General features: G+C 51.4%; 1 protein-coding gene across 1 annotated transcript; it reads left to right on the top strand.

Annotated features, from left to right (window-relative positions):
• The first annotated feature begins 3334 nt into the window (after positions 1–3334).
• On the top strand, positions 3335–12558 carry ZC3H12A (zinc finger CCCH-type containing 12A). The gene is made up of 6 exons (XM_064398331.1): positions 3335–3464; positions 3628–4071; positions 6999–7138; positions 8019–8253; positions 9549–9655; positions 9760–12558. Exons 2-6 carry the CDS (start codon positions 3671–3673, stop codon positions 10752–10754), a joined length of 1878 nt encoding a protein of 625 aa, XP_064254401.1. The 5' UTR covers positions 3335–3464; positions 3628–3670; the 3' UTR covers positions 10755–12558.
• Positions 12559–12798: the final 240 nt, after the last annotated feature.

The following is a 12798-nucleotide window of genomic DNA, read 5'->3' as shown; positions in this document are numbered from 1 at the left end:
CTGATGCCACTGGGCATGTGTCCAGGCTGGCAACCCGTGATGGTTCTGCCATCAGACCCTTGTTCATCAAGGCCACTCAGAGCAGCAGATCTTTCAAGCAGCACCTCCATGAACCTGAGTGATTGCACTGTAAAAACAGCCATAAAGGGATGTTGCTCAGCTTTGCTTCCAGCATTACTGCTCAGCTTTCCTCATGAGGCATGATCACCCTCTTCCAAAGAAAGGGTGTAAATCATAATTTGTTTTCACTTTCATTCAGGAATGTGCTGAGTCCTCTGTAATAAATTATATTGCTTGCTGTAAAAGAAAATCCAGAGGCAGCTCTGTGAGCCTCTTGAGTCCCTGAGTTGCAGGTGATGGGAGAATTCAGTTCATCACCAGAAACACGTGTGGGTGAGTGCAGTGAGATGAGCCATTCCACAGATGAGCAAGGCATTGAGGACACCAAAGCTGTTGGAAACACACAGATCCCAGGCAGCCAGTCCCAGCCCTGTCAGCTCCCTGAGAAGCTGAGGAATGAGCTCAGCCTGGAGCAGGTGCCTCAGTAGGTACCTCATTCCTCAGGGTTTGTCTATGCAGAATTCTTAAGAAAATTAAATTGAATTAACAAAGTTTAAAGTAGAACATTAAAATTCTGCATAAAATTCTCATTCAGAATTAAAGTGGCCTTAATTCAGTTTAATTTACTCCCAAATGCTGCTAAATAAGGCCATTTAAGTTGTCTTTAATTAACATAATGGTCCCACATAGGCTTTTATAAAGGAGATTTAATTAGCCCTTTTTTAGGAGTGAGTTAGCTGCCTTGAGCTTCCATAGGGAAGCAGCCAGGTCCAGGGCCACTTTGCTGACAGGGCTCCTGGTTGGGCTGGTTAGCAGGAGTTGCAAAGAGCTGGCATCACCTCCCAAGGAACTGGCACAAGGCCAGCTTCTACCCCACCAGCAGATAATGGGAGCCTTGAATATCAACTATTTTGGCTGGGTTAAATGCATGAGTGGGAGACAAAAGGCTCTGCCAGAGGATGAGCTCTTCCTTTAAAATCTGGGACATGGGGGTGGTAATCCCTAGCAAAATGTGACATCAAGGTTTTGCAGACTTGTTCATGAAGGAACCAGGCTAGAGGAAAGCTTACTGTGAGCCAGCAGAGAGGAGGGTGGAGGTGGAAGACGGGGAGGGACTGACCCCATCCATGGGCTCCTGCTGTCACAGAGCACTTTGGGCTCCCCGCTGCCCCTGGATGCTCTAGTTCCTTTTTTACATCCCAGAATTCCCAACTCAGCAGGATGAGATGCTGCTGGCTGCTCTTCATGAGCATCCTGAGAGCACCTGGCCTCGCCAGCCCCTGTCCTCCCCTCAGTCTCAGGCTCCTGCCCAGTGCTTCCTTGTGCTGTGATGGGGACTTCCACCTCTGTCCTTTGGACACGGACGTGTTGCAGAGGGACAGAGGCTCAGCAGTGCCAGCTGACAGCCTGTCCCACTGCAGAAAGGGCATGAGGCAGCTGCCCTGCTGTGGGCACAGCACTGCATCACCATCATCATCATCATCATCATTTTCTGGAGGTGGAGAGCCTCAGTGCATCCACTATCCCAGCAAAGTTTGTGAATCTTCATACCCTCAGAAGCTGCAGCCTCCACCTTTGCAGTACCAAAAAAAAAAAAAGTACTGTTCAAAGCAGTTTGCAGATGTGAAAAAGAAAAAAAAAATAGTCAAAATCACCCATGAGGAGCTCTGAGGTGTGACCGGCATGTGACTGCCTCTGACTTTTTGGGTGGAGAAGCCAACAGCCTCCCTCTCTCCTGGCGTCTTTCACCAAATTAGAGCCATGTGGCTGCTGCCACTGCTTTGCATAAATCAGGAGATTCAGTTTTGTGCCTCTTCCTTGGGGTATGTCCTATAGGAAGTACATCTGTGGCCGTACTTTCTGGTGCAATAGACCTTAGCCTGGAAGCAAAAGCACACAAACAATGCTAAATTCATGCTGACTGGAGTAGATTCCAAAGGAAAGAAGTGTTGGGAAAGCACCTACTTAAGAACTGAGCAAGGATTATCTCTGATCTGAATCTCGCTCTGTGTGTGTGTTACTGTTGAGCACACAGTGTGGTTTCAGACACGGCCAGAGACAAGGAAAAATGATTGTTTCGGGGTAACCACAAGGAAGATGAATGCAAATGCATTCCTGTAACTGGGAGAGTTCCTCGCTCCCGAGTTGGGCTCCGGTACATGGCCTCGGGGAAGCAAATTTGCAACTACCTTCATTAAATTGTTTAGGCATGATTAATCAGAAGTCAGAGATATGAAGTTTTAGCACGTTTCACAACATGGATTTTAACCCCTGCAGTTCCACACAGGTGCTTTTCAGCACTTGGCAAGGGACAGGCACTGGAGGGTGACAGCTGTTTCCTACCAGCGCGTATCTCCTCCGCACGGGCGGGCTGATAAGCCACCAGCAGCTGAATCATGGCCACCTGCATCGCCGGGATCCAGGCGGTGCAAGGGCCATGTGTACCTGCATCGCCGGGATCCAGGTGCTGCAGGGGCCATGTGTACCTGCATCGCCGCGATCCAGGCGGTGCAAGGGACGTGTGTACCTGCATCGCCGGGATCCAGGCGGTGCACGGGCCATGTGTACCTGCATCGCCGGGATCCAGGCGGTACAAGGGCCATGTGTACCTGCATCGCCGGGATCCAGACGGTACAAGGGCCATGTGTACCTGCATCGCCGGGATCCAGACGGTACAAGGGCCATGTGTACCTGCATCGCCGGGATCCAGGTGCTGCAAGGGACGTGTGTACCTGCATCGCCGGGATCCAGGCGGTACAAGGGCCATGTGTACCTGCATCGCCGGGATCCAGGTGGTACAAGGGACATGTGTACCTGCATCGCCGGGATCCAGGCGGTGCAGGGGCCATGTGTACCTGCATCGCCGGGATCCAGGTGCTGCAAGGGCCATGTGTACCTGCATCGCCGGGATCCAGGTGCTGCAAGGGACATGTGCCTGCATCGCCGGGATCCAGGCGGTGCAAGGGACGTGTAACTGCATCGCCGGGATCCAGGCGGTGCAGGGGCCATGTGTACCTGCATCGCCAGAATCCAGGTGGTGCACGGGCCATGTGTACCTGCATCGCCGGGATCCAGGCGGTGCAGGGGCCATGTGTACCTGCATCGCCGGGATCCAGGCGGTGCAGGGGCCATGTGTACCTGCATCGCCGGGATCCAGGCGGTGCAGGGGCCATGTGTACCTGCATCGCCGGGATCCAGGCGGTGCAGGGGCCATGTGTCACGGAGCCCGGCCCCAGCGGCGACAGCCGCGGAGCGCCGGGCGGGGCGGGCCGGGCATAGGCTGGCGCTCCACCCCTAGCTCTGCCCTTCCGCCCTGCTGCCTCTCCGCATAAATAGGCTGCCTCCCGCCGCCCTGCTCCGGCCCCATGGAGAGGCAGCGGCAGCCCGGCGGTGGCAGCGGCGCGGTGAGCGCGGGGGTTCGGCCCGGAGCAGGGACCGGGGCTCGGCCGGGAGCGGGGCCGGGCTGGGCTGGGCTGTGGGGCCGGGGCTCGGCCGGCAGCGGGGCGGGGCGGGGGCCAGGGTTCGGCCGGGCTTGGGGCCGCTGCTAACGCCGCTGTTGCCCCGCAGGTCCCGGCGGCGAGCGGAGGCCGCGAGTCCCCCGCCGGGAGCCATGAGCGCGGGCAGCGTCGCCCCGGGCTGGCCTGAGGCGCTGCCGGGCGCGGCCCGGCCCGCAGCGGGGATGAGCGGCAGCGAGAGCCCCGAGGGGCCCGGCGACGGCCCCGAGCTGCAGCTGAAGGTGGATTTTTTCCGCAAGCTCGGCTACTCCTCGGAGGAGATCCGCGTCGTGCTGCAGAAGCTGGGCCTGGGCGCCGACACCAACACGGTGCTGGGGGAGCTGGTGAAGCACGGCCCGGCCGAGCGGGACGGCCCCGAGGCCCCGCCCGAGCCCGGCGAGGCCCCGCTGGTCCCTCGGGGCGGCGCCGGCAACAAATCCCCCGCGCCCGGCCCCGAGGAGACGGAGAGCGACAACCTGAAGCCCATCGTCATCGATGGCAGCAACGTGGCCATGAGGTGCGTCCGGGTGGGCGCGGGGCTGCCGGGCTCTGGGCTCGGGCTGTGGGCTCCGCCAGGCGCGCAGGGCTCGGACCAAAAGCTGTGAGGGCCCCGCTGAAAGCAGCCGCTTCTGGGTGCGTGGAGGGGGCTGGTAATATTTTCCAAGGTGCTTCTCTGACACACGAGGACGAGCATCACGTTTGCCGGTGCGGGCCTGTCTTGCCACTGCTCTGTCACGGGGCAATGGTGAGGGCAGCAGTGCTTCCTTTGAAACAGACACTTCCTCCTGTGCCCTAGTGCTGAGGGGATAACTGAAGAGACGTTGTCCTCTCAGCTAGTGGCTTTGTGCAAGTTTCCGTAGCAGGAAGTTGCTCAATAAATAATTACAGGGTTAATTAGAGAAGCTTTGTAATATGGAGCTCTATTGGAAACTTGTCTCCAAACTGTGCCTCTTGTATATTGGTGAATTTCTCTCCAAGGCAGAGAGCGATGAGATGTTACAGGTGTCACCGAGGCAGGGCTGTGACTCATCCTTAGCATTTCATTTGTCCCAGCGTTGCTGGAGCAGGTCCTGTTGGACGCTGTGACCAGAGCCCCCAGTATCCATGAAGCATTCTGAATCCCAGGGCTGGATATTTTTTGGTGTGATGTCCCCGTTTTCACCCTGGCTTTTGCTCCCACTTTGGTGAGCACTGCTTGCCCTCACCCCAACCCCAGAAGTATATGTTCCCCACCTCTGCATAGCAGACTCTTGCAATTTAACACACCAGGTTCTGAACTGGATGCTGAAAGCTTTTTTTCTGTTGCAGCTCAGAAGCCACCTCCTTTGCTGTTTATGTTTGTGTATGCAGATTTTATAAAAAATAACCCTGCGTGCGGGTGGAGCTGCCGTGTCGGTTGCAGTAGGTTTGTCTGAGGTGAAAGTGCTGCGTGGAGGTTTGTTTGCAGGTGTGGTTTCTGCCAAGCCCTGGCTGACAGTTCTGAGAACAGAACTGAGAAAGATGGGGCACAGGTGAGCCCCGCGGCGAATGAGGAATGGTGGTGGCAGTGGAACAGGGCAGGAGAGTGAAAGCCGTGCCTGGCACCCCTGAAGAGAACCTGTTCCAGTTCCTACTCTCTCCACAGCTCTGGGAACACTGTGGAAAATGGCCCATTGTGAGCTTAGGCGATAAGTGACTCTGGCAACAAAGTTTACCTTGGATAAGTGCTTGGGCTTTACCAGCGGGATTGGCCGTGTTTGTTAATGAGGAGCCTCTTGGTGGTGAAAGTTACCCCAAAATGCAGAGGGAAAATCACAGCAGCTGTGAGTCAGGGCAGGCCAGGGCCCAGGGTCTGACGTGAGAGAAGCAGTCTGGCTTTTTTAAGCAATTCACTAGAAGGGGAATTCCATTCTGAAACTTCCTGTATTGATGGTGTGATGTTCCCTGCTGATTCATTTTCAGTATGTACAGCGGCCTCCCTCAACAGCTCTTGACAAACTTATGCAAATCATAGTGGAAATTAGCTTTTACTTCCTTCTAAGGGAATTTTTCCTTGGCTGCTGCCAAATCAGATCAGCCCAATTAGCTGCCTTCTGGAGGTTTGAGGTTGGTTGCAGAGACTCAAAAAATAAGAAACGACCAACAACCCAAAACAAAGACAAACAAAAAAAATCCACCAAAAAGGATTTGTTTTTTCACATTTACCTCTAAAAAATTGTAGTAACCTATGCCTGGCTATTTGTAGCTAAATCCATCTGATATCGGAGAAAACTTTTAGAGCATCTTCTGATGGTGATTTTCAGCCTTCTGTAATTTAGGATTCTTATTGAAGGTGTGTTAGGTGTCTCTTCAGGTGTTAGTTCTGTTGCCAAGTGTTTAATTCTTCTAGAATAAGTACTTTTGTACAGCTCTTCAACTTCCTTTGTAGTTTGAAAGAGAGGGTGAGGCTGGGAGGGGAACTGAAACTTCTCTGTAGTGGTGCTGCAACAGTGCCCCTGCAGGAATGGCTCTGGCGAGGGGCTGAAATGCCATCCAGGTGCAGATGGAAGGAGGAAGATCTGGGACAGGTAGTGCCCAGGTGAGGAAAGTCTTCCTGAGTTCTGAGAGCAGTTCTCCTTTTGGTGTAGTGCATCATCACAGAACATGGGCACTTGGATCCCCACAGTGACATATCAGGCTGGAATAGAAGTGTTGAAAGTTTGCCAAAACCACTATCAGCAGAAGAGCTGATTGCACTGTAAATACTAGTGCTTGTAAAAGAGGAGGGGTAGTTTCCTCCTAGAAGTTCTGGAAGCTTATTGATATGACCTAATGAATAATTAAGAAGCTTTTTGCATCAGTCCATGGCTTCTGACAAGCTTGTCAAACTTTGTTCTCCAACTGCCATGAGCTGTTCTCTCATCCAGCACTGATGACAGGAGATGATGCCATTTAGTGCAAATAGTGCATTTGTAGATGAGGTTTTGAGCCATCATGGAGTGAATCATCTTTCATTGAGATGAGTGCATATAAAATATCTTGTTTTCCTGAAGTGATCAGAGCAAGTTTGCAAGCAAAGGCCCGGTGAGGTACAGTGCACCCTGGCAGGAAGCAGCCACTGGCATTAGCTGTCAGAGTAGCACAAAGGGCTTTTGGGTCACATTGTGCTCTGGGCTAAAAATAACCATCAGAAGTCCAGGCTTGAAGCAGAGACTGTTTCAGAGCAGCTGCAACAGTTCCAGCTGCTGTCTGCCTCCCAGTGAGTATTTGGGTGTTCACTGGTATCCTGAGGTGCTGACATGAACGGGGGTGCTGGGCAGGTCTGAGTGAGGGTGTTGTTACACAAGACAAGTATCTGTGTTTGCTACCTGTGCTCCTCAGCACTTCACTGCAGCTTGTCCTAGTTACCAGCTTTGCTCTGTGCACTGCCTGACTAGTGTGCACTGAATCATGAAGGGATTAAAGTCTTAATTTTCTTCTTTGCAGCCATGGGAATAAAGAAGTGTTCTCCTGCCGAGGTATCCTTCTGGCTGTCCAGTGGTTTTGGGACAGGGGACACAAGGATATTACAGTCTTTGTGCCATCGTGGAGGAAGGAGCAGCCCCGACCAGATGTACTCATAACAGGTATGAAAATATGGAAACCAAAAGTAGCTTTTCAGGCTGACTGCTCTGTCATTCAGCGAGCTTGCAGAGTTCTGGTTAAGTCAGTAATTAACTTCAGAATGGAAAGTCTGAGTAGTAGGAGCTGCAATGAGCTGAACTGACCAGGGAGTATTAGTCATTAACTTCTCCCCTAAGCCAGCTTTTGCCAGAATCAGTTGGAATAATTCAGAAAACAAGAAATGTAATACTGCTCTGCTTCCTAACTTCTTGTCTTTTATTTCTTGATATTTTTCCTCTTGCAGGGGACACGCTTTGTATTTAACTGAAGCATATTTAGCCAGAATTATTCAAATGGAGGGGAGCTTGCAGAGAGCTGAGATTTGAATAACTCAGAACACCATTGAGCAGGGCTGAATACTGTCAGGGTTGTGGAGAGACAGAATGAATGTTTTTGTTTATTTATAATGTTACTTTATCTGCATGGAGGGCTATAGTATTCAGGGCAACCCCAAGAAAGGGGAGAGAATAATGCATCTGACTCCATGGATATCAGAAGGCTGATTGATTACTTTATTTTACTATACTATATTATATTACACTATATTAGGTTACATCTAAACTGAATCTGCCAAGCACACAACTGCACTCCACTGCCCTCATCTCGTGACTGTCACCGACAGTCCCGAGACACACACACACACTTGGCCCTGATAGGCCAAGGAAACAAAACCCCATCACTCTGGGCAAACAATCTCCATATTGCATTCTACTTTTGCACAAACACAGGCACAGCAAATGAGATAAGCATTGCTTTCCCTTTCTCTGAGGTTCAGATTTTCTCTGTGAAGCAAACTGGCTACAGAGGGCCGTGCAGGTGCGCTGACAGTTGTGTTTGCTCTAGACCAGTACATCCTGCGTGACCTGGAGAAGAAGAAGATCCTGGTGTTCACACCATCACGGCGGGTGGGCGGCAAGCGCGTGGTGTGCTACGACGACCGCTTCATCGTGAAGCTGGCCCACGAGTCCGACGGCATCGTGGTGTCCAACGACACCTACCGCGACCTGCAGAACGAGCGGCCCGAGTGGAAGAAGTTCATCGAGGAGCGCCTGCTGATGTACTCCTTTGTCAACGACAAGTATGGCTCGTGCCTGCAGTTTTTAGCTTGTGTTTTTTACTATCAGATTTTTTATTTCTCGTACAGCATCAGTGCGTAACTCTAAATTCCATATAGAGCGTTAGTAAGCTCTCGTCATGTGTTGGTCATGTCTTGTATTTGTGGGTTCCCAGTTGAAGGAAGGAATGATGCATCTGACTCCATGTTCTTAGAAGGCTAATTTATTATTTTATGATCTATATGATATTAAAGAATACAGCAAGGATACTTACAGAAGGCTAAAAGATACTCGTGAGAACTTGTGACTCTTTCTCCAGAGTCCGACACAGCTTGGCCATAGTTGGCCAGTAAGTGAAAACAATTCACATGAAACCAATCTCCAACCACATTCCAAAGCAGAAAAACACAGGAGAAGCAACTGAGATGATATTGTGTTCCTTTTTCTCTGAGGCTTCTCAGCTTCTCAGGAGAGAAATCCTGGGCAAGGGGATTTTTCCATGAAATATGATGGTGAGAGTCAGACAATACAATCCTTCTGGGCCTGAGAACCAAGGGCACCCTCTGCCTCAGGCCCTGAAAAGTATAAACAGAATTGAATTGGGAGAACGGGAGAAAATTGGGGAATATGACTTCATTACCTGAAGCTGTAATTGGGCAATTAACCCCTGATGTGCAAATAGACCAAACTTAGATCTGTCTGAAAAACTCATGACCATGGTCCATCTTGGGTGTAGCCTCTGGAAGGCTTTTGACTGCCCAGGGGGTATCTATTGAAGGCCTTTAATAAATACCCATTTTATTCTCCTAACTCTGGCTAGCCTCTGTTCTAGGGAGCCCCTCCACGGCATCATGATCACGTTTTCCTGGGCTTTTAAGAAAGATCTGTGTGATCACACTGGCTAGTTCTAATGAAACAATAGCAAGTGATGCATGAGAAGAGCAAAATGCTAGTGAAGAAATAATGAAAAGCTGTAGGATACAAAGCCAAAAGAAGTTGGCAGCATCTCAGTAGCTGCTCCTAATTTAGAGGTAGGAGCTCCAAGGAATGCTCCAGGGTGTGATTTTCACACAGGACAGCTGTTAGCAGCAGGTACTAATTCTGGTTGACAACCAGGCATTGAACCTCTTCTGTGCCTGGAGGGAAGCATTCTGTGCTGGTGTGGACTGGGTGGCAGGAGGGTTATCTGCAGGAAATGGGAGAGCTTTGTAGGGCTCAGATAGCTTGTGATCTTTAATGAAATAGGAGGCTTTGAGGAGACACCAAACCTCAACTCAGAAAAGCGAACTGCTTCTGACTGACATTTGTTTTTCTTTAGGTTTATGCCTCCAGATGATCCCTTAGGGCGTCATGGCCCCAGCCTGGATAACTTCCTCAGGAAGAAACCTGTAGTTCCAGAACACAAGAAACAGCAGTGCCCTTATGGTAAGATCTGCCTTCTTAATGTGAAGAACAAGGTGCCTGTGCAAGTGTCACTCATAATGTAGTCAAATCCAGCTGGTCATTCCATGCTCTGGCTTTCCTTACAGGGAAAAAATGCACTTATGGAATTAAGTGCAAGTTCTACCATCCTGAAAGGATCAACCAGCCGCAGCGCTCGTTAGCTGATGAACTCCGTGCCAACGCAAGGCTCTCTCCAACCAGAAGTACCAGTGCCAAGGAGGAGAAAAAGGGGAAGCGGGGTTCCCAGGCAGAGCTCCTGTGCTCTGTGCCCACGGAGAGTGACAAAGGCTCTTTACAGAAGGTCTCTGCAGAGAGGAAGAGCTTGGCCCACAAAGCCAAGCCCAGTGACGTTGTGCTTCAGGCCAAAGGCTGCGTGCCAGGCACTGTCTCCCCTGACAGGTACCAGCAGCCTCCCATGGATTCTCTGTCTTACATCTCTCAGGAGCATCTCGACTCAGGCATTGGGTCTCTGGAGAACCAGCTGTCTGACATGTGGCCTCACAGATGTACCAGTCACTGTGACCATTCCCATGCGGAGCAGGTGCCCGTCTGCTCCTGCGGCAGGCAGAGACCTGTGTACCCCCATTCCCCCAGCTTAGAGCAGAACGGTCTGGTCTCCTACAACCACAGCTCCCACAAATCCTCATCCTCTGGTGCTAGCTTCTTGCAGTACAGCCCCGAGATGTCCCGCTCAGGGGCTCCCCCCTCTTTCTCAGGCTTTGGGGTGCCTGTGCACGCAGGGGCAGCGGGGCAGTACAGCCTGCCCGGGGAGTTCGGCGCCGCCGTGCCGCGCTCGCGCGAGTTCTGGTCGGAGCCGTACGCGCTGCCGCAGGTGAGATCCCCGGGCGTGCACAGCCCCCGGCCCGTGCAGAGGGCCCCGGGGCCAGCCTACGGGGACTCGGGGCCCTGGGCTGCAGAGGAGCAGTTTGCTGAGGAGCGGGCCAGCGTGCACGTCAAGCTGTGTGGCATCTTCCACCCACACCTGGTGGATGCAGTCATGAGCCGCTTCCCCCGGCTGCTGGACCCGCAGAGGCTGGCAGCAGAGATCCTCACCTACAAGGCCCAGAACCCAGGTGTGTGAGGCAGGTGCCAAGGGCAGGCAGGTATGGGGAGGGCTTGAGGGGCTGGGTTTGCCTCTGCAGCTGCCACAGATGCCTTCTGAGTTGCTCCTTCTTATTCCCTTGGAAGTACTGGGCCCCAGCTGGAGGCTGGGTGCCAGATGTGGTGTGCTCACAGCAAATTCTGCTCCAGCTATGACCACGTGCCTGTGGGAGAGGTGAGAACACCCCAGCGTCCCACCTTCCCCAGGGGCTAAGCAGGAAGGGAGGCTGCAGCTCTAGAGCAGGACTGTTCCTTTGGGGTTCATGGGAGTCTGGCACACCCTGAGCTCCTGCAGTTGACCATAACTGGATGTGAGAGAAGTGGGTGCTGCCTTTGTAGTGGCCTAAGGCTAGTTTCTGAGGACCCAAATGCCTTGTCAATGCTGTTGTTAGGTCCTGACTAAGCCTTTTGACTAAATCCCACCACTCAGATCTGTGGCAAATGTTGCGTTATTAACGTAATCTGAAGCTGGGTTTATCTGACTGGTTTTACTGGTGCACTTCTTGAATGATGTTTTCCACACCCCTCCCACCTCAGCTGATTTTCCTGAGGTAATTGTGCCCCATGGACCACAAGTGCTTAGTGAGCTGTGAGCTCCCAGGAGCACAGTCCTTGCTCAGGAGGAGTGGCTGGACACCGCTCCAAGGCTGTGTGTGAGTTGTGTGTTGGGTGTGTGCTGACAGCTGCAGTGTCAGAGCAGGTGGGTGAGCTGAGCATGCTGTGAGTGCTGCTCTGGAACTGTCTCTGTCCCAGGATGGCTCTGTACAGCATTGACAATGATTTATTATGTGCCTTTTGCCTTCAGACAGCAATAGAAGAGCTGCAGTCACATCTGGACTGCTGCCAGGGGCCTTTCCAAGGAGTCTTTAATATTTTGTGTTGTAAAGCTGTTGCTTCCTCTTCCTCACCAATATTCCCCTGTCCCCTTTGGCTGTGCCCAACTAGAGCAGCATCCAGAATTGTAGAATAAGAATTATTTGGCAAGACTGTTTCTGTTCCATTTCCTCTTACTCTGTAAGATGTTTTCTATTGTAGGTACTGTAAGAGATTTTAAATATGCAAAACCAATTGCTGTAGTAATTGGTTCTGGTCCTGGAATTTTGCTGTGCAAGGGATGCAGAAGTGTTCCTGGCACTTGCAGGCCAGAAGCAGTTGATTTGTTGATACACATTGTATCTGTGTGTGGTGTTGTTTTCTAAATACAATACGCCCTTCTGTGGTTAAACCAAGGTTATTGAGTGGCAAATTAGGAAGGGGAGAGTGGAAGGCAGCTGGTCCTGAAACCCTCCTGGGAGCAGTGCTGTCTGTTCCTGCTCTTCCCTCTGCTGTCCAAGGAATGACCTGCCCAGACTGGCACCATGTGCCATGAGACCACAGGGACACAGGAACCTGTATACCTGGTTAATAATGATACATTACAAATTAGTAATGTTTCATGTTAGTAAGCAAAATGCTTCTTAATTTTAAATAACCTGATACTTTGCATATTTGTAAATTACAGATAAAATGGTTTTTAATGTTACTGTTCAGCACCTTGCTGCTTGCAGTTTTAATCAATGCTGTTCTCACCTCAGCCAGATGTTACTTGGCAAGGTGGGTTTGGGTTTCTGGTGGAATGCTGGTATCTGCTGCCTCTCTTGCAATGAGAAGATTAACATTTTGTACTCCCCAGCTGACACTTGCTGAACTTTCTGTATCACTATGCAGTAGTCATGTACTGAACAGCCATGTGACAGCCCTGGCAAAGAAAAACTGTGTTATATAAATAAAAACTGCTGAGTTGACATATTTGGTCTCTGGTGGCTTTGTGGAGGAACATTCAGCATTTTGGTTGGCTTTCCGGGGCAGCCAGAGAAATGATCCTTCCTCCCTGAGTTCCTCTGACTGGCTTTGATGTCTGTGTGCAGTGTGAGGCTGGTTATTGACAGGCTGCTGATTGATGCAGTGAGACCAAAACATCCATGTGCTGTGGCAGATAAGGGCATGTGCAGTGTCTGCTGCTGATTTGGCTCCCCTGGGGTTGC

The sequence above is a fragment of the Passer domesticus genome, chromosome 24 (genome assembly GCF_036417665.1).
Source record: "Passer domesticus isolate bPasDom1 chromosome 24, bPasDom1.hap1, whole genome shotgun sequence".
NCBI lineage: Eukaryota > Metazoa > Chordata > Aves > Passeriformes > Passeridae > Passer > Passer domesticus.
The sequence above is the reverse complement of the archived record's forward strand: the minus strand, read 5'-3'. Positions and strand labels throughout refer to the sequence as shown.